General features: G+C 36.2%; 2 protein-coding genes across 3 annotated transcripts; one reads left to right on the top strand and one right to left on the bottom strand.

The window, feature by feature from the left end:
- Positions 1-5,622: 5,622 nt before the first annotated feature.
- Positions 5,623-6,228, bottom strand: LOC110897740. Its single transcript, XM_022144473.1, has one exon. It carries the CDS (start codon positions 6,226-6,228, stop codon positions 5,623-5,625), a length of 606 nt encoding a protein of 201 aa, XP_022000165.1.
- A 1,628-nt stretch (positions 6,229-7,856) lies between these two features.
- Positions 7,857-10,257, top strand: LOC110923725 (protein NONRESPONDING TO OXYLIPINS 2, mitochondrial). 2 transcript variants are annotated; one of them, XM_022167791.2, is made up of 3 exons: positions 7,857-8,094; positions 8,237-8,355; positions 10,018-10,257. In XM_022167791.2, exons 1-3 carry the CDS (start codon positions 7,961-7,963, stop codon positions 10,041-10,043), a joined length of 279 nt encoding a protein of 92 aa, XP_022023483.1. In that variant the 5' UTR covers positions 7,857-7,960; the 3' UTR covers positions 10,044-10,257. The 2 variants fall into 2 exon arrangements, with proteins under 2 accessions (XP_022023483.1, XP_022023488.1); XM_022167796.2 differs by having other exon boundaries at positions 7,861-8,094; positions 8,237-8,410.
- Positions 10,258-22,415: the final 12,158 nt, after the last annotated feature.

The following is a 22,415-nucleotide window of genomic DNA, read 5'->3' as shown; positions in this document are numbered from 1 at the left end:
AGATGCTGAAATGCATAAACTTGAAAATGCTTTAAAAGAAAAATGTAAAGAAAGAATTGAATCGGAACAAAATTTGAAATCAAGAGTCGAGAAATTAACACAAAAATGTGAAAATCTTGAAAAAGAAAATATGGTTTTGAAAGAAAAATGTTCTACAAAATGTGTTAATTGCATTGAAAAAGAATCTAGATTTCTAGAATTACAAAAGCAATATGATTCTTTAAAACGATCAAGTCAGAGAGTACAAGAAGCTTATGATACTTTGAAGAGCCAAGTCAAGAGTTTTGATCAACGTTTGTCTGAAACTTTAGTTACTAAAGATTTGTATGAACGACAGTTTAAAGAAAAGCAAATTGAATTGAACAAGCGTATTGATGAAATTGCTAATCTTAAACAAGTCTTGGCTGAAAAAGAAAAGATTGTTACAAAACTTCAAAGTTATCATGACTCTTCGTACATTCTCGAACGTATTTTCAATATCACACCTGATAACAAAGATACTAATCATTGTAAAAAGGGTATTGGTTCAGAATATCATCAAGTACCACCACCATTGAGAGACAATTACACTTTTTATGATGAGGAAAAGGTGGCAAAGGGTTTGAACATAGCTGACCAACTACCTGAAAGTATCGATGTTACTTACACCAAATCTGATGATGCTGATGATTCAGAGGTGGTGAGTAAGGTGGTTGATAGTGTTTTAAAAGGAAAGTCTGAATCACAGGATGAAGATGAAGGAAATCTTTATGATGGATATCTGAAAGATACAAAATCCGAGAAGAATTTGAATGATGATTCAAAAGGATTGGTTTATACCATGATTGGATCGGACAAATTATTCTTGGATGTGGTTTTCCCGATTTAGAATGTGATTTCAGAGAAAATTGACAAAGTTTTCAAGATGGTTGAAATTGAGAAGTCTGAAATGTCGAAGTTTGCTGGTAAAGGTTTCAAAGGGTCGTATAACAAACCTAGTTCTAAGAAGAAAAACATGAAGTCTGGTTTGGGGTATAAGAAGAAACATAATCAAAACAGAACTGAAAGGTCCAATTTTCAGACAAAAATGAATTTTGTTCAAGGAAAAAGTTTCACCGAAGAAGAAAAATTCAAAATTGGAAAACAATCGAATGCAGAGTTTGAGGCTATGAAAAAGAAACAACAACAGGCAAAGGATGTTTCAAAGAAAGTATGTTTTAAATGTGATAAAATTGGACATGTTGCACGAAAGTGTCCAAATCTAAAGTCTGTTGATGGTGAGCTACAGAAATCTGAGAGTGTGAAACTGAGGTCAACCAGATTTGATTCAAGACAAACTTGGAGGTTTACAACAAACAAGTTTGCCTCAAATCAAAATTGGAAATCAAACCCGAACAACTTTAATTCTAGACAGACCTGGAATTCTCACACACCCAGAATGAGAATATCATGGAGTCAGAAAACATCGGTTGGTGTGACAAAACCTCAAAAGATTTGGAAACCTAAAAATGTTGTTCACGAGCAACAGGTTCAGAAAGAAACAAATTTTTATAAAAGAGGTGTTCCTGAAGGTCAAAAGTGGTCGGTTAAGAAACGTGTTGATTTGATAAAAGATGAGAAACAGAAACAAATGTGGAAACCAAAAACTGAAACAATATGTTCAACTTCTGAGGTAAAAACTTCTGAGGATTCAGCTTTGGTTGCCTATGATGCAAATTTTCCACCGCTCAAGGCTGAAAACTTTAAAATTCAGGTTGCTAGAATCAAGGTTACACCTAAGGCTGCTGAGGCCTGGGTGGACACCATGTTTGATTAAGCGGTTGGAATTGCCGGAGCTTCCTTTATCGCGAAGCATGAATCGGCATCTATCTTTATTGATTGAAAGTTTTATACAAAATTGTTTGAGTATTTGATAAAATTTGAATGTGCAGGTGCTAAATGCTGATGAAGATTGTGAGAGTGTTGCACGGGAAGACGTTAAAGATCCCTGGTTTTGGTCAGACAGGGTGTTTGTTTGTTGTTTTGTATGAATTTGTGTTGTGTTTGATGATTGTTGTTTGTTTGTTTGGATTGATGATTGTGATGTTTGATGTTAGTTTACTTAGAATAAGTGGTGATGGACTATGCCGAAACCCTCACGGCGGAACAAACATGATTACTCACAAGTTGAAGAACGGTTTTCTAACAGTCAAAATCAATGGGTTATAAATCATGGGGGTACTTGTGGTTATATTTTCTGCAAAATAGAGCATGAGAAGCAGAAAATGGATGGCGAGACAAAGCTATCAGTATCGGTTTGTCAAATTGCTTTAATGATTTTGCATTTTAGGGGGAGAAAAATTGTTAGAAAATACAAAAACATTAGAAAAATTTGAAAAAGCCAAAAACATGATAAAATCAAAAAAATTTGAGTTTTGCGTAAAAAGAGGAAATGATAGTACATCAGTAGACAGTTACAGTATGCTAAAGAAATGTAATGATTAAATAGCATTAAACAGTCTCACTGATGATATGTCGATAGGCTTTTATACATTTAGTAAGCTTTTTCGGGATATAAACCTAAATTCAAAACTTGCTTATTTCGTGGGGAACACTACTTGGATATATAGGTAACTCCTGAAATCTCGTTTGAAAGGTCTCGTATTCTGATATACTAGGTGTTTATACTCTATAATGTCTGGGGTATTATTCCGGGACTTCTGCTGAACGGTAGTTCTGACCTAGTCCTTGGCTAATACTTTATCCAAAATGCTTGAAACATAGCATTATAGCCCTCAGCTGATTAGACAATAAAATTGATAATCAGTTGTTGTAGCTGAAAAGATTCTCTAAAGGGAACACACTGCAAAGTCGAAGCTGATATCTCTCTGCTGAACGGAAGTTCTGACCTGAGATCCCTCAGTTCTCGCATACCCTAATTTATGTACAGACATCATTGTAGTATTCTTACCTGTAAGACTGAATATTGGGGTTCTGGATACGGGAGTATATTCAAGAGGTGGGACACAAGAATGAGTTTAAGTCTTAAAACATCTAAATAGTATCCTAAATCAGTTGAAATTTGTATGAAAATTTAAATGGATCAGTATATCGATAATCTAAGTGAATTGTTTAATTCTAAGTATGATTTAAAGCTTAACGGTACTTGTGACTAGTCAAAAACTGATATGATCCTCTGGTGCATTCTCAAACAAAAATATTGTTTGTAAATATGTTTGTATATATTTCTTTACAGCGTTATATTTTCAGGAAACACAAAAAGATTTTGATTTCTGCGTTATTTTCGATAAACCGATGTCTGAGTTGCTGAGTTTCAAAATCTAAGTATGCTGATTGTGTTTCTGAAAACAAAAAGAGTTCATTAATTTGAAACTTGAAATTTCTTTGAAAATTTTAAAAAAAAACATGTGTGATATCTTCAAGGTCATTAACTTGAACTGGAATGATAATTTGTGAGAGAATTGGATTCTTTATATTGCCATATCTGTTAAGTTTGTTGACAGGGGGAGTGTATTAGAGAACATGTTTAATGATTTTGAAAATATTGTTACTTATGAATGTTTGAGAATTACAGGAAAGATTCAGATTACGATCCCGAAGAGCCGAGTCTAAGGGGGAGTCTGAAGATAAGTTGTAAGTGAGAAAAGCAAGGTGATGATCTCTAAAAGCACAGAAGCTTGACGAGAGGGGGAGCCTACTGATGATGAAGTTGTAAAGATGATCAAAGTGAAAGATTAAAGGATTCTTATATAGTTACAATCTGAACAAGTTGGCAAAGATGATCAAGACTGAAGAGGTGGCATAACAGAGAATGTTCACTGAAGACTTCGTCAATATCCGAGGGGGAGTCTGTTGGTGTACTACGTCTATTGACTTCGTCTTGTATCATGTAATAGGATAGGATAGGTTAGAAAAACCAGTGCACGAGGTTCGAGAAACGAGAACTGGTGAATTATCATGTTGGACCGCTTATATGAACAATGTTCATAAAAGCGATCCAAGCTATTTAGTTTGAGCATCTAATTCACTGATTCCGCCTTTGAATTGGAAAACGACTCTTCTGATCGACTCATTCAGGGTCAACGACGATCCAACAGTTGTCCCATCAATGAACAGTGATGTGACAGGAGGGGTATTTATAGGTGAAGAGGAGAAGAGGCGGTGCAGAGTTGACGGGTCGGACGGCCGTTCGATCAGATGGCCATCTGATCGGATGGTCATCCGGTTGGATGTTCATTTGATCGAATGGTCATCCGTTCGGACGGCGCGTGTGGGTTAGTTTTCCGACTTTCGTTTCGTGCGTTGAGCGCTGCGTTGCGTTTAAGCGAGTTATGAGTAAGCGATGTGATAGTATTAAACAATAGTTACACAAATAACATAACTAACGCATAACATAAACGTATAACTTAGTTTTCGAGCCCGCGATGAGATTGCGTTACGACAAAGTTGCGATTGCGTTTACGATTAAACACCGTTAACATATATAACATGCACAAGTAAAACACATAATAACACACACACATAGAACAATCAAATAACTGCGGTTCGAGTTGTGATGCGATAGCGATGTAATAGCGTTAAGTAGATTAGCGTTTAATTGCGTTTATTGCATTGTTACTTCACATTTAACAAATCGTAGTATAAAACAGCGTTAATTAAATTATCGATTATCGAGGTCGGCGAGTACAAGCAATAATTAAGTCAGAAATAACAGATCTGATTAGCAATCTTTTCTTCCTTTGACTTTGACCTTGACTTGTACTTTGACTTCAAAAGTCGGGTTGTTACACCAATTATTTTCCCTAAATATTTATACAATAAATAAATTGGGTTTCATGACTTCCCCGCCCCCCCTCCCTCGCGGAACCTTTAGTCAAGCTCCGCCACTGTCCAAGAGACATGAAGTAGTGGTAAGGTTCTTTTCCTCCATCCAAAAGGTGAAAGATACAAATCCTACAATGTGTAAGTCTAGGAGTATTTTAGGAATATGTCAGTTTTTTATTAAGTCTAGGAGTATTTTAGGAATACATTACATTACATTAAACTTCAATTGTAATTCAATAGTAATAGTAATTAATATCTTTAAGTTTAATGCAAGTTTTATATTAACCTTCAGGCACCATAAAACCTACAATGAACCGATCACTAGCATACCCATCTAATGAAGCTCACAAGACTACACTAGCTACCAAACAACTGATTATTTTTCAACGTCGTTTTTCATGGGAAAGTCGTCGGAAACACACTACAATATTTAATATTCCTAGAAACACTTAGCAAATTTTAAGCAAATTACAATACAAATCTATTTTAACAATTAACAATCACTTAATTTCACGGTTCACAAAACTTAAGGACATAAGGTTCATAAGTTAACAAATCGAAAAAATAACAATAACAATAATATATCACCAAGTCACTAAAAATTGTAATTTTTTTTTTAGATCATAATGAACCAAAAATTGTAATTGGTTCATTCCAAATAAATAATTTATTTTTTAAATTAATCAACTGATGATGACAGAAGGAGAATTAACGATGATACGAAACTAATATTTTCACCATGAATCATAAAATTTAAGACATTGTTATAAACATTAGCCCAAACACAACCAATTAACATTAATCTCCACAATAACATTCCTAAGTCCTAACCATGTTGTCATCTTCACCAACATAAGCCGACAGGTTAAGATACTTGTCTTCTTGTTTTGTCTCTCTCCACCTTGCTCTACAAATCACACAAGTTCTCGAACTTTTACTCTTCCATGCCGTCAAACACACCACATGAATCGGATTCTTACACGCGCCACACGCCACCACACGCCAACGACCCACCCTAAACTCCTCCAAACAAACCGGACACTTAGAACCATCCTCTACATGCACCAACAACTTGCCACCGTTCGAACGACGGTACAACTCATGGAAACGCCTTCTTATCGGTGCACTAGCGACCGCTTCTTTGGAGATTTTGGTGGAGAGGAGGCGTGTGAGTTGACATGGACGGAGAGTGCGACGATGGAGACATGGGTTGTTGAGGGGAAGTGAGAGAGCGTGTACGTAGAGAAAATGAATGTGTTTGCATGGTACGGTGGGGTCGGGGCATGTGCATGTCGGTGTGGTGGCGAGGGTGACTGTGTAGACGTTTCCGGTGGTACCGAGGATGAAGAATGTGGCGTTGGAACGGTGGAGGAGGCGGATGCGGGTGATGTGTTGTGGTGGATGTGAAAGGGGAGATTGTTGCATTTTGAGGTGTACAAATGAATGTTATTGGTGTGAAGTTATGTTCTATTTATATGATAATGGGGAAGGTGTGTTTAGTGTTGATTGATAAGTTAGATTGAGACATGTTTATGTGAATTAAAATGAGTTGCTAAATTTAGTGTGTTGACTTTGTTAAGGTTGAAGAAATTGATTTCCTAGATTTATGGGTAAGTTATAAAACTCTTTGGATGAATTTATTGGTTACGTTTTGAAGTAAGGAATATGGAGGGGAATAAGGCGGAAAAGATGGGTATGTTGATTGTTAAGGTGGTTTTCTATGGAAGTGGATTTGAGGTACTCAACAAGCGATGTCAACTTGTACCTTATAAGTTATATAACTTAGTTGTAGACTTGTAGGTGTCATGTCAACTGTCACTTAGTTATATTACAGAGAAAACAATACATATACACTTGGTATTGTAATATTTGTGTGTATATATTGCAAGCTATGAGTTCTTAGATTGTTATTAACAAGATGGAGAATATGTCACTCATTTTCATATTACTCTACCTGATGATGCTTAACTGTGGATGTATATAGCGTCGATAACGCATCGGTGATATTTGAGATGTGACACTTTTTGTTACGATCCAACATCTTTTATAAGTGTTACAATTACCCATCTTTATGGATCCTTCTTTCTCAATGAGATTTGCTCGCCATCGTAGGCTTCTTTTAAGGTGTTCCAAACACCCATGGGGACTCATCATCTTTAACGAGTCCATCATGAAAGACACTAGAGACTCTACTACTATTTGTAACGTTTGACATCTCATACTACCCAACATCGCCCGTTTTTGCCAACTAGGATCTTAAGGCCCGTTTTAGCCTCCAATCGTCACATAATCCGTAATTGAGCCTTTTTACACAAAAAAAATGCCACTTCTCTCCACTGCATCAGTCGCGTCTCCTTTACTCTCTTTAACATGAACCAAAAAACAGCCAAAAGACAACGATATCTTAAAAACTTAATAAAAATTAACCAACCCCACAATCACAACCATGGGTTTGTAGAAAATGAGATTTAAATTTGCTCACATACGCAAAAAGGGTATCAACCGTCATTTCCCCATACATGAGATTTAAATTTGCTCGCATATGCAAAAAGGGTATCAACCGTCATTTCCTCATACAAACTTAGGGTGTTTTTAGGTTTTGGGTTTTTTGGGTTGGGTTATTTGGATTTTTATCCGTGAAAAAGTTACATGATAACCGACCCATTTTTAGTTTGGATTAGTTAGGCTGTTATGTTTTCGGGTTTATATGTAAAATGAGAAAAAAAGGGTGGTTTTACAAAATTTATATTGCTACTAAAAAATATTATCAAAATTCAAACAGAATTTGACAATATGATATGATAATATTCGAAAATCTCAAAGCTTAATGTTTCAAATACTAGAGACTCCAAACCAAAACACATCTATAAAAAAAACAATAAATCTTCAAGTTTTTCAGGTTTTCGTGTTTTATCAGGTTGGATTGTTCAGGTTTTTGGTTGAAAACAAGCGACTCGATAACCGTCCATATAAGGTTCAGGTTGGTGAGGTTCGAGTTTTTCGAGCATTAAGTTCTGGTGGCTTCAGAATCGGGTCGGATTTTGGATTCCGGGTAAAAGTGGACGGGCCTACCAGAAACTCTCCCCTAAACCCTTCTTCGACCTATCTCCATCTGTAACCCTAACAAACCCTCGAAAACATTTCACAATCATCATCAATGGCGTCTCGATACCGCTCAATCTGTAAACCAGCTTCAACAATCTTCAAATCCATGAGAACCCCATCTCCTAAACCCACTTCAATTCCATCTTTCACAACTCATTCATCTCCAACGACATCATCTCTAACAAGGTAAAACCCTATCCAAACCCCCCCATCAAATTCACCCAATTTATAACTCCATTTTTAGGGCTTTTCATGTTTTACACATCTTGAAACAGTGGGTCAGTTGAAATTCATAAGTTGAACCAAAAAAACTGTTTTTTTGTTGCAGGGCATTTCGTCGAACAGGTTGTGTGCAATCTTTGTTGCCGCTACATACAGCGGTGTCGTCTGCTCGGCTGACGTCTTGTCTTGGGATTGACTCGAAAGGGTCGAGGTCTTTGTCTCAGGGTATGCTTTCCAGTGCAAATCCGGGAGTTTGATATTTTCTCTCTTGTGTTTATCTGTAAGCATACTACTTTGTTATATTTTGTTACGTTATGACATGTTTTTATATAGTTAGAATTAGTTGTTTGAGGGTTGGATGGAATGTGATTGTTGACATGTGTATGGACTGGATAGTTTTATAGGATTTGAGAGATAGAAGCAATACGCGTAACATTTCCTCCCGCTCGAATGATCCTTGTCCTCAAGGATAAACTGTTCTCTTTTTCGGCACGATATGTTTCTTCACAGCTAGCTGAAGTGAGGTCCTAACCTTCTATGGACTACAAAATACAAATTATGGTCGAAGCGGAAATGGATCTTGCAAAGGGGGTGGAGGTGATGTTGTTGAGCGGGTTTCGGTTAGTTTGTACAGCGTAGGCATAACCGCGGGTCGTGTTGGAACAGCTTCATGGGCTGGTTTCAGTTCGGAAAAAAAGGAAACATGCCCGGGTGGTGGTTTGGGGACAGATGGCTTGGGTTTTCGAACAGTTCAGAAAGTCATTTGAAGCAATATAATGAAGATCTACTAAAAGAAACTTAATAGTTATAGAAGTAGAAAACTACTTTTATCTAGGTAGTTGAAGGCGCTAGGTGCACTTTAATAAACGAGGGCTTATTTAAGCACGCATACGATATAAGTCATAGTAGTTAAAAGCCATCGCCTCTTGCGCCTAGGCCCATTTTTCAGGCGAGGCGAGGCAGTTGCGCTTTAAGTCGAGGAATTTGCGCTTTAATTCTCCAGGTGATGGTTCAGACGCACATTCCGGCGAGATTCCTAGATTCTGGATAGTTTCCGGCCAAATTCTCTAAATTCCGACAAAATTCTAGCCAGATTTCTACTTTTATCTAAGGAAACTACTTTTCTACACTAATACACTAATATTTTTAGAACTTTTGGTTCTAAATAGATGACATATAATTTTATATAATAGATTTTGTTTATTTTATTTGAAGAATAGTATTCTTTTTCTAATACATAATATATTTTTAACTTTTTTTCATTATGCGCTTAATTTTTCTCAGGCCCTCGCTTTTTTTGCGCTTTGCGCTTAGGCCCCAGGCGAGTCCTATGCGCCTTGAGTGCGCTTAAAGTACATTAATTTTTAGGGGCTTTAGACATGTTTTAGGCCTAGTTTAACGCTGGTTCCAGACCACTATCAACTGTTCAGACCTGTTCAGGTCGGAATTGCAGAATCTGTCTAGAATCTTGTTGGAGCGTCTTGATGGCATTGGCCGCAAGGCATTTTGGCTGTGTTTTCACCTGGGTCTCTTGACTACATAGACGTTTACTATATGAAAACTAGAAAACACCTACAATAAGAAAACTAACAAAAATCTTATATTTAGCCTTCTCCTTCAAGGCATATCTTTAAGCCATATTTTGTTCGTCAATATTTATCCAGGTCGTATCAGGTTTAATAGGGAAGCTTATTAACGTGGTTTTTGCTTGTTCCCCAAGTTTCATGCATTTTAGATAAACATCCAACATTTTATGGTTAGAAAATTGCAACTATATGCCGACTTTTGTTGGCATCGTATCATATGCATGGAGGTGTAAAACGCTTGGTCTCAAATGTGCATGTTTAATCATAACTGATGCACTTTTTAACTTTTTTTTTCCTCCAGAGATGGGTCTCAGCGTGCCTCGATAAAGAAGGATCATGCACGGAAGGCGGCATTTTGATTTTACAAGATTTTTAGCAACAGTTTCGCATAACGTGGCAATAGCTTTGCAACAGTTGTCCTCAAAATTCATTCTATAATATTATTGTTTCGTTTTCCAGACTTGTCTTGCTATATTTTGTTTGTTGAGTTCGGTTTTTTATGAAGATTTAAAAATGAAACATACCATGATCTTTTTGTTGAGTTGCTTCTTGAAAATACCTGTTTTGAGATATGATCTTGGATTTACAGTTGATCCCGTCGATTTGTTGGATTTTGGGTGAGTCATGGCAAGATCCGTTGGTTTAGGTAACGGGTCAAGTTGTGCTTACTTTAAAATTAGGTTAAGAAAGTGACGCATGAGGGGTAGCAAGATCGCCCGGTTTGGGTTTTGTAATAGGTCAACATGAGCTTGGATTAAAACGGCGTGTCTTAGGAGCGTTTAGGTGCGTCTAGAAACCAGTTGCCCTCATGTGGGAAAAGAGTCGCCTTTGATAGTGCAAGGCAACAGGTCCACATGAGGCGCGACACTTGTACATGGTAGATTTTGTGCATCGACAGATTTTATAGAAATCTATCATAAATTTAAATTTTATTACATAAATATTTTGCGTCTCATGTACATTACATAAATATTTTGCGTCTCATGTACATGATGCATGCGTCTTCGTGTTTACACCGGCGACCTATCACTTCGGTATGAATCCCTCCGAATGCATCATGCTTTTCTAATGCATATGGTAGATAACAATGTACTAATCGGCGAGAAATAAGTCATCCAGTAGTAAGTTACTATTGAGCAATAGTAACTGAGTTTAGCATCAACCGAGCAACTACTTATGGCGGTAGTAGCTAGTAGCAAGATGGTTACTACTAATGTAGTTTCTCATAAAGCTTTAACTAATATAACTAATAATCATCAACAATTATAATCGTTAATTTTTGTACTTTTTTCACAGAGAGTTGCAACGTTTCAAATCAATCGTTGTGATGGTTTAACCCCCCTTAAAGGAGTTCTTTTGGGTTACAACGCTGAAAAATCAGAACTTTGTTTTTCACATAAAGTTTGTTGGTTTTTTACAGAATTTTTGGTTTGCTCGATATCCCTTAATCCGATAATGAAACACACATGATTAAAAAAACTATTCAAGTTATTTAAATTACAAAATCGACAATTTCTAGGGCACTCCAATGCATCCACCTTCAAACGTTCACAAACGCTAACACATCAAATCTCCACTTATATTCAAACACACTCATTATCTCTCCAATGCTACGTCCACTTTCAAACACCATTTGTTAAAAGAAAAACTTATAAAACCAACATGTATGTATTAAATAAGCGTTGTATGTGAGAGAGAGGCCCACCTCCACTCATCTAGATGTGTTTGAAAATCCGGACGCCCTCACACACATATATTTCCGGACGGTTACTCCAATGGTGATGTAACCTTCCGTATTTACTTTTTACCCATAAGATGTGCTCTCAATTGTTTAAGAGTAATTTATGTAAATCTGATTCACATTTTACTACTTATTTATTAAATATCAAGTAGTTAGTACATGTTAACCACTAAATAATAAAAAAAGAAAAAACATAATATATATTTTTGAAAGATTGAAAAGTGTTTTGGCGTCCATGTATGTGAGTTACGCGTGTGGGGTCAGCAAAGCAAAGATATGTCTATGAATCCTGTCTCACGCATGGTTGTAAAACAAGGTCTCCAAGGCCGAGTACTCTCCGAGTAATCGCTACAAGGTAGGCTGTCGAGGCGACTTTCTTCAACTCCGACTAATTACTTGGAATTGATCAAATGCGGTCAACATTGGCCAAAATCGGATCTAGTAGGTCAACTCGGGCCGAGTTTGAATTAAAATAAAGTAAAACATAATTTCTATTCCTATCATATTAAAAAATGAATATCAATTTCACGTATTTTGTTATAAATATTAGTAATTTATGTTATTTGACATATATTTAATTTCCGAAAATTAATTTCTTTATAATTTGGCATCTCCGAGTACTCCGGTGTACTCTCAGCCTAGGCCGGGTACTCTCAACTCTCCGGTCGACCGACTAGGGAGCGCCTTATGAAAATCTGATTCACATTTCACTACTTATTTATTAAATCTCAAGTAGTTAGTACATGTTAACCACTAAATAAAAAAAGAAAAAACATAATATATATTTTTGAAAGATTGAAAAGTGTTTTGGTGTCCATGTATGTGAGTCACGCGTGTGGGGTCAGCAAAGCAAAGATATGTCTATGAATCCTGTCTCACGTAAAGCGCACGCCATACACCATTACACCACTACCTGCTAGTCAACCATGTTTCAAACAAAAGTCAAAGTTCTAAGTTCTAAATTCTAAATTCTAAATTCTAAATTCTAAATTCTAAATTCAAAATACTTTCTCCCACCATTACCCTAGTTGCATTCTTAAACCATTTCATAAAATTTCATGTTTCATCATTTCATACAATTATTATGATGTGTAAGTATATAAAACAACTAAACAAGACTACATGTATCATTGCATAAATCAAACATGTTCTCGTTTAACCCCTTTGTATACATTCAATATTCAATATGTTCGATACATTTAGATAAACAGGTTATATGTATTATGTTTAGTTTACGTGATTTTACGTGTGCTCGGGTTAGATTTGACTTTTTTCTACCTGAAAATACGTGTGTAGTATTCCGGTTCATCAATTCTACCGTGAACATAACACGATTATCAACCCCTGTTCATTTATTTTTTAATAATTGTTTATCAATCATCCAAATTATGTTAATTCACTATTTTTAATATGATTATTTTCTATTAAAGACTATATAAAAAATAAATTAGAATTGTTAATCACTCTTATACCTATATAAGACCATGAAATCAAATCTAAAACCATGCTTTTATCTTACCCTTACGTGAAAATGGGTAATTAAGTGTGCATCATGAGATATAATTAACTTTTCATGTTATCAAAGCTATACAAAAACTATATACAGTTTATATCTTTAGTAGAGTAAATAAATATGACAGTAAACTTTATAGGTAATGGATCTAATACAAGGAAAATATTTTCATACGAAGTGTACGTAAAAATTTGGGTATGGCAAGTGTTCTTTTAAATTTTAAAAGGGAAAGATATTATGGTCTTTTCATCCTTCAACCTACTTCACCCCTAATTTTCAAACAATTATAACTTTTTCATACGATAATACATATATATATATATATATATATATATATATAGGGGGCTGCTAGAATGAGAACCACCCCGAGTTGTAAGAACCGCGAGAACTACACCCCACGGAGCGCCGTTCGCCGCGATTTTTTTTTACAAGTAGATGTGTGCATTATAAACACGGCCGTAAAAAATCACGGCGAACGGCGCTCCGTGGGGTGTACTTTTTTACACCTCAAGTTTGGTGTTTTTTAATTTTTTTTCTTTTTTTTTTCACCAAACTTGAGGTGTAAAAAAGTACACCCCACGGAGCGCCGTTCGCCGTGATTTTTTACGGCCGTGTTTATAATGCACACATCTACTTGTAAAAAAAAATCGCGGCGAACGGCGCTCCGTGGGGTGTAGTTCTCGCGGTTCTTACAACTCGAGGTGATTCTCATTCTATAGGCTCCCTATATATATATATATATATATATATATATATATATATATATATATATATATATATATATATATATATGTATATATATATAGAGGATGGTTCAAATGAAAACCATATATATATATATATATATGTATATATATATAGAGGATGGTTCAAATGAAAACCACTTTTATTGTGGAAACTCGAAAACTAACTAAAAAAAACCCTAAAAAACACACAAAATTTTTTTTTTCAATTTTTTTATAAAAATCGTTGGTTTTTATATATAAAAAAAACTTTTTTTCAAAAAAAAAAAATTGTAGTACACATGTGTAGTATTACACATGTGCACTACACAATTTTTTTTTTGAAATTTTTTTTTTATATAAAAAAACCTGCGAAATTTGGTTTGCAAAATAATAAAAATAAAAAAAATTGTATTTTTTTTTGGCTTTTTTAATTAGTTTTCGAGTTTTCACAATAACTATTGGTTTTCATTTGAACATTCCCCTATATATATATATATATATATATATATATATATATATATATATATATATATATATATATATATATATATATATATATATATATATATATATATATATATCGGGTTGGGCTATATAGAAAACCCTAAAAATTTTAAGAAACCCTAGAAAACCCAACCTCCCGACATTTTTTTTTTTGAAAAAAATAACACATGTAATATACATGTTTTTAAGAGTTTAGGGCAAAAAAAAAAAAAAAAAAAAACAAAAAAGCGCTGAAGGAGTGTTTTAAAAAAAATAAACAAGTTTCAGCATTTTTTGTCTAACACATGTTAGTCACAAAAGTTGCTGAAATTTGTTTATTTAAAAAAAAAAAAATCCTTCGGCGCTTTTTTGTTTTTTTGGCCCAAAACTCTTAAAAACATGTATATTACATATGTTATTTTTTTCAAAAAAAAATGTCGGAAGGTTGGGTTTTCTAGGGTTTCTTAAAATTTTAAGGGTTTTTTGTCTAGCATTAGCCTATATATATATATATATATATATATATATACATATATATATATATATATATATATAAATTACATCATATTAACGAGCATTTCATTCTCTTTAATTTGAGCAAACTATAGCTATAGTTTTCTTAATTTTTAATAATTATATTCTACATGCTATAAAGTTTACGTGATTTGTGTAACGTTACATGATTATAAAGTTTACGTGATTTGTGTAACGTTACGTGATTATGTTCCAGTTTGTAATTACGTACCATATGTGCAAGCAGTAACAAATGTTCAATGTGGCCCTACGTCTATAATCACATACCATATGTAACAAGTGTAATATCACATGATTGTGTATGTAACACCTCGAAAATTCCTGTCCAATAAAATAAAGACACGTGTCATAAGACAAACGTGTCAGGAACCCGGATCTAATAAAGAGATGTATGGTAGGATTTAAAGAGGACGACATGTTATTAAAACACCTCTGAGCGACCCAAATTTATAAATCCCAAGATCCTTAAGTCATTTGATAAACATCTAGCCGATTGTTCCTAAATAAATAAAATTCCATCTCTTATATGGAAATTGGGTCATTAAGGGTATTACTACTAAAATACTGATTTAAACCTTTGTACAAGAGGAATTGAAAGTAGTTAACTAACATAATTAACCCTTGTGAGAATCCAAGACTTGAAACCTTGAAGTTTCCGTCAATTTAGACCTTTACAAGATGCCAAAGTTGTAAGAGCATGCTAAGCATGCAATGGCTGAGCAAACTGGTCCCACAACTGAAAAGGATAGCATGAGATTCAGAATCCACGAAGTTGCATGGTCAAGGCTTGAAGTTTGTAAAATTTTTGTTTTCTGGCCACCGGTTACGGACCGCAAGGCCCTAGGCTTACGGTCCGTAAGGTGCATACCTGGGCGATTTCAGCAAAGGTCGGTTACGGACCGTAACTGTTTCAGCATACGGTCCGCAAGAGGAGCTTACGGACCGCAAGGCCTTAAGCTTACGGTCCGTAAGCCTGTCGCTGGCAGTAGAAAATGGACAGCTGCCTGTTCAGCCTGTTGCACCGCCTTATTGAGATGGTTTTCGAAACAATGGACTTGCTAGGCAGTATTTAGCCTATTAGGGACACCTGGGATGATCTTATAACCATCCTAGACTTCCATGTCTTGATCCTAGAGCATCTTGGCCACTATATAAGGGAGTGAGTGTTGTGAACTTTGATCATTCATTTGTGCCACTCACTTGGAGCATTCTCTGGAGCTTCCTTGGACAACAACAAGTTCTCATTAGGTCCCTAATCCTTTTTAGGACTCTTGTAAGTGTCCTTAATCATCCTTAATTCATTTTAGCTTAGTTAATTAGCTAAAAGTCAAACCATCGTAATTAAGGTTTGACTTCGAGATTAGTCAATAATTAGTCAATAATTACTCACTAATATCTCGAATTAAAAATACCTATAAGTAGGTAATTATGTGGGTAACAAACCCTTAAAAGGGTATTTCCAGAATCCCACTTTAACTATGTTAATTGTCGAGTCAAAGCTTATCTTAAAAAGTCAACATAATGTTTATTTTCAAATTAATGCATAATTAGCAATGTAGGATACATGCAACCTGTTTGATCATTAAAATAACTTGGGTAATTAATGTAAGAACATGTTCAACTCGACAATTTTCAGTTTAAGCTCGGTTCGGAGCCGAAAGTCGCATAGTTTGACTATTGCTTTGACTATCAGTTCTGACCCATTTAAGCCAAGTCTAGGATTGCCTTAGAGCTTCTTTTGGACCTATATTCATGTTAGTATAACTCCCTGAGATTATGCAACTTGGTTCATTAGAGATTCTATTCGCATGCATGTTTCCGTTAAATGCCTATATGTTGACCATTATGCCAAATGACCTTAAAATATGATTTTCGAAAATGTGAAAGGGTAGACACCTTAGCTACTGATTTATAAACTTGCACCCAAAATTTGAAATCAGTTTGAGGTCTAGATTAAGAGTTATGCTCATTAGCGTAATTAGAAGCTTCTTTAGTAATTAAATAGCGTAAATTGCATATAACCTATCTAAACCCAAATTTTTATACAAAACTTTGTACCTACTGTTATAAAATAATATTTTGGGATTTTTGGAGATTTTTATTTATTTTTAGGCTGAGCATAACTTAGTGATCTAAGCTTAATTCGGTTTATGCCGGTTGTGCCCTTTTAAGCCATAAAATGAGTTTTACAAATCCTTTTGACCCCAAACCTTTTTCTACTGATTCAATATGTTATATAAATTATTTTGAGCCTCCTGGAATATTAAAAATATCAGCTTTTTATATAAAACCCGGAATTGGCTCCAAATCGCCTTTTTAAGCATTTTTAGCGCCAAGTATGCACTAGAACCTCGTTAAGCATAAGGGGTTGAAACTTACTGATGTAATCAGTAAATTCTTATATTTTAAACAGTAGGAAAATAATTTAAACTCAGATTCCCAGTTTGACCTTTTAGGCCTAAGTGAAATTACCAAAATGCCCCTTCGGAGCATAGAATGGTTAGAAGTAATAAAGTTCACATATATTTACTACCCTACTGTTATAACTTGATAATATGAGTATACTTACTGATTTATTCAGACCTGTAAATCAGAATACTAATTAAACTCTTTTACACCCTTTTAAAATGACCAAAATGCCCTTATAAGGCATAGTTTGGGTTTAAAACCATTTGGGGCATAATGGAAAGTATCATTCTGATATCACAATATATATTAGGCATATTAACTTCAGAAACTTGTATTTGACTCTTATGGTTACTCGTTACGCACTTTACGCGTTCGGATCGGCTTATGTAACTAGTTTACCCATTTTAGCCGAAACGGGTCAACCCATATCATTTAAGTCTCAAAATCCAGAATGTGATTAAGTTACCCATATTAAACAAGTATGCAAGCTTGTTGGGTTAAAACCACATTCTAAAACGGTCTTCGCCTTATCGTGCGTTTAAACCGTAATCTTCATTTTAGAACTAACCGGTCTAAGCTTAGGGCCCGTTAAAATTCTAATAGGTTATTAAAACCTTCATTTCCAGATATAGGAGCCCACTAAAAGCTACGTGTACTTGCTGTATTTGAATTATACTTGCTCAGGTAAATACGTTTAACTTATTTTCCCTTATACGGGCTTGGGGTACGGTATATAAAATACCGCTTAGTCGGGGAATTGACCTTAACCGGTCGGTGGTTAAGTGTTGTCAAATTAACCCGTTTAAAAATGTTGTGGTGTTTGTTTAACACCTTTGGGGGTTTGATGACCATGTCCCGGATATCCTTGGCATCATTCGAAGAATGGCCACGACCTTCGCACACGGGTGTAGGCGTACACCCGTGGTGCATTTCAATAAAGTATAATCATCGGTCGAGAGAAGTCTCACGGCGGAATTATATTAAGTGGGGTGTCTATTAATCTTTAACCCGGTACGACCCGGGCAACTGAACGCATAACAGACATGTAATTCTTTTACAAGATTATTAAGCAAATAATTATCCCAAGTTATAAAAAGTTTAGTGCCACGGACATTTAAATCAATTTTTAAACATTTTCAAAATGAGTAAGTTAAATTGTATTTACCAGTGTAAACTGACATATTTTCCAAAAAGGCTAAGTGCAGGTACTACGCGTAATAGGCTGGCCACTCCTTAACATCCGTAGAAGTCTCGCAAGCTTAGGATGCATGAAGTCTGTTGAAATAAAGTTTCCTTTTTGTTTGGATCCGCCTGTGGATCTATTTCGACTATTTTGTGATACTTGGATATTACAATATGATTAAGTTGAAATAAATCTTTCTTTGCTTCCGCTGTGCATTTATATATTGTATGTTTGACTATGACGATATCAACTACGTCACGGAACCCCCCACCGGGCCCACCGGTGACACGTGGAAAATAGGGGTGTGACAGTGTATCAATGCGTAATTGCGTTATTATAGTTTTTTATTGTATAATGTTTTTTTCCTCTAAAGTTATGCTTATTACGTGATTATACATTCATTATAATGAGAACTTAATTGTTTTATGCTATTACATGATTAGATCTGTAATATAAGTCATTACGTGATTATATATGTAGTGTTACATTGAACATTTGTTATTGCTTGCACACATGGTACGTGATTATTACATTGAGCATTTGATACTGCTTTTGCACACATGATACGTGATTCTAGATTTTGGTATACATTTGAGTATCTGGTACATGAGTTAGGTATTCATTGATCATTTTGGTATGTGATTATAGATGAAGTATTACATTGAGAATTTGTTACGGTTTTCATGTGACAACTCGTATTTCGAACCCACTTGGCGTAACGTTACGTGCTTATATGAACTTTTATGATTAATTGAATGTTATGATTGTATGCTTTGTGTATTAACTGTTTGTGTTAATTGAGCCCAAACCGCGCAACTCACTCGATCGCACAATGCACACAAGCCCACTAGGGGCCGTATCATTTGTGGTTCGGATTAGGGGCAGCCCAAGTAAGGGCCGGCCCACTCCTCTTATACGTACAACACACAATAAGGGGGTTGTTCCTCATTTGTTTTGCTAAACACCTACACACACAAGAACCCTAGTTTTCTCTCCCCCTCTCTCTCACGAACTACTCGAGGCAGCCGGATCACTCATCTCGAAGATTTTCTTGTTCGTTGTTCGGATCACTCTCTCTCCTTGTTTGATTCTAATCGGTTAGTATATCATTATCATTGTTGATTCGAGTTCCTTTGATATATGAAACTGGATGAATACGTGTTACTTTGTTTGGACATATGAATGTAATCGAAATAAATATGAGTTATTTGCATGAACCGAATGATTGCCTGATTTCAAATATGTGAGTGTTAATCGGTTACATGATTATGAAATTGGAATTGTACAATGATGATTAATCCACTGTTTTGCTTCTAAGATTCGGATTGTTAGCTTGATGATGTGCTAGTAAATCGGGATATGTATAATCGGCTATGATGTATTGTTTCGGATTGATTGCATGATAAGCTAATGATGTGATGATTGGTTAATCGGCCACATTTGTAAGATGATATAAAGTCCATGTGAATCGGTTTTGATATAGATGTTAATCCGTCATATGTTCATGACCGGATGATGTTGTTGTTGTTAGGATGCATGCTAGAAAATCAGGATCATGAGCCGAGTGTTAATCGTGATTGTGTTTGTTCATGTTGATCGGATTAGGGTTGCATGATAGTTCTTGAATCCGTTAATCACATGATCTGGTTACATGTTCATAGGTTATTGATTAGTGATTTTGGAATTGATATGAATGTTTGAATATTGAAATAATTGTGTTTGATCTGATTTGTGAAACTGCCAAAGATGTTAGCTGATATCACGGAAATCATAAACTGCAACTAAGGCAATCAGTTACAGCTTGGATTGCGAGTCGAGAACTCACTGTCTCGACTCGAGACCAACACACCGACACAAAACAGCACAAACCGAGAGGTCCGGTTGCGACTCGAGACCGTGTAGTCCCGACTAGAACGTGACAACTCGAGACTACCCTGTTGCGACTCGAGACTGTGAAACCAGTACAACCCGAGACCGTCTAGTCTCGACTCGAGATCTCTGGTCTCGACTCGAGACCACATACACATACACACTGTTGGACTTGCACACTGTTACGAGCCCAGCTGATTGGGCCGCATATTGGACTTCGTTTATGTGAGGTTACTGTTGAACTGCTATGCTTATACGTGAATACAATGGTCAATACTTGTACACAACTTGTTACGATACGTGTAGAACATACGTGCAATACTTGAATACAAACCTGACTTGTATGATAAACATGCTAGGACGTGGTTGATCACATTGTAGCTTAACTGAACCTTTTCGTGTATCATACCGAGCAACCCCAGGTGAGTTCATTGCATTTTCTCAAGCATGCGTCCCGGTGGTTTGGGACAACTGGTAAACATTTGGAAGGGAAACCTTGGGTAAACAACTTAATCGGTTTTGGTTATTGAACATGGAATCTATCATCGGATTGCCTGGAGGGCAATGGGGTAATTAGTTGATAGCGCTATTAGGTGGGAGACCTCACACCGGGCCGTAAGGACGGGCGTGAACTAATTATCTGGGTATCACTATGGTTGTTAAGAGGCACACTCCTCGGTTACGTAAGGGCGCATTCCCTAGGGTAACTAGCGTGAACAACATAGTGGGTTGCTAAGAGGCACACTCCTCGGTTACATATGGGCACACTCCCTAGGGTAACTAGCATGAGCAACATCGTAACGCAACATTGAATCGCATTAACATACATCTGGTAACAAAACACGTTAACAAAACCTTGAACTCACCAGCGTAGTCTGACACACTTGTTTGCATGCTTGTAGGTCGTTAACCTTGGAACATGGACTTGCTATTTGGGAGTGCTGGAGTGGTCATGGATCGAGACTCTTGGATTCACTTATAAACGATACATTGATTTTGATTATTATTATGAAACGATTGCTAAACGATTACATGCTTCCGCTACACAACATTTGAGAATTGATATCGTGTTGACATCTTATTTTAGTAACTAATGCCATGACTTATTTAAATACTTAACATTGGTTCAATGTGATTGGTGGCTCGAACTTCGATGCGTAACACGCCTCGCGGGGTTTCCGCAGGTGGAATTTTGGGGGTGTTACAGTTGGTATCAGAGCCACTGGTTATAGTGAACTAGGTTTTAAAACGTTTTTGTAAAACCAGACTATAACCGAACACCTTCGAAAATCGATCATGACACTCAGCTCCAGATTGCAAGGTTCGTCTTTCGTATACTCATTGTACTACGTAACTAGTGGACACTTACACATGATATTGCATGCTGGTGCACGTTAAACACGATAGTATGAACTTACGTATCCCTTGCACGTGTTATATGACTGATAGGGTGGTAATTCCCTAAACATTCGTGACTTATGTTATGTGATGCTCTTTGTTTACTATTCGAGTTGGGGGAACCATTCGACATGAGTTAGGAGGAGCTGAGATGAGCATGCAAATCACAATATTATTGTGGGTGCACACATAATAATAATGTGGGGTGCATGCGAGTCCCAGTGAGGCTTAACAAGTGAAGGAGGGGTTCCGCTCTGTTAATTGATCAGTGTGAAACGTAACAAACTAATAGGAGTCATAACAGTGATCGTCTCCTACTCAAATGTGACTTTCTCACCTCTCTTTGAATCCTTTTGAAATCGCAATGCTATCGAGTATTACTTGAACGTCCCTTTGAACGCCTAGCGAACTAAGTAGAATGCTAGGTGCTTGTACGAACGTCCCTGAGTGGATGTTGCAGCGTCCATGATTGGTTTATACCCCTTTTCTTTCCCCCCCCCACTCCTCTTTGTTGTTGGAACTCAATATACTCACATCTCAGACCCTGAAGGGCGGTCACACCTGCAACACTCTGGAAACCTACCGTGTTTTACTCAGTCAACTTGTAAGAACGATGGGCATAAGGGTAAATATAGTACTCTACCGACTTCAGCATTTGAACGACTCCAATTATTGACAATGAACATCAACGATTTGACTCCAAACGAATCCTTAATTCTAGTCAGCAACTTATGGGGGCCGACTTTTATGAATCAATCGAAACGTAAACGATGACAATCGACCAGGATGTGGACTGTGTAACTTCCAACACAACGAGTAGCACCCTGGAACTTAGCACGAAATA

Source organism: Helianthus annuus, chromosome 2 (genome assembly GCF_002127325.2).
Source record: "Helianthus annuus cultivar XRQ/B chromosome 2, HanXRQr2.0-SUNRISE, whole genome shotgun sequence".
NCBI lineage: Eukaryota > Viridiplantae > Streptophyta > Magnoliopsida > Asterales > Asteraceae > Helianthus > Helianthus annuus.
The sequence above is the reverse complement of the archived record's forward strand: the minus strand, read 5'-3'. Positions and strand labels throughout refer to the sequence as shown.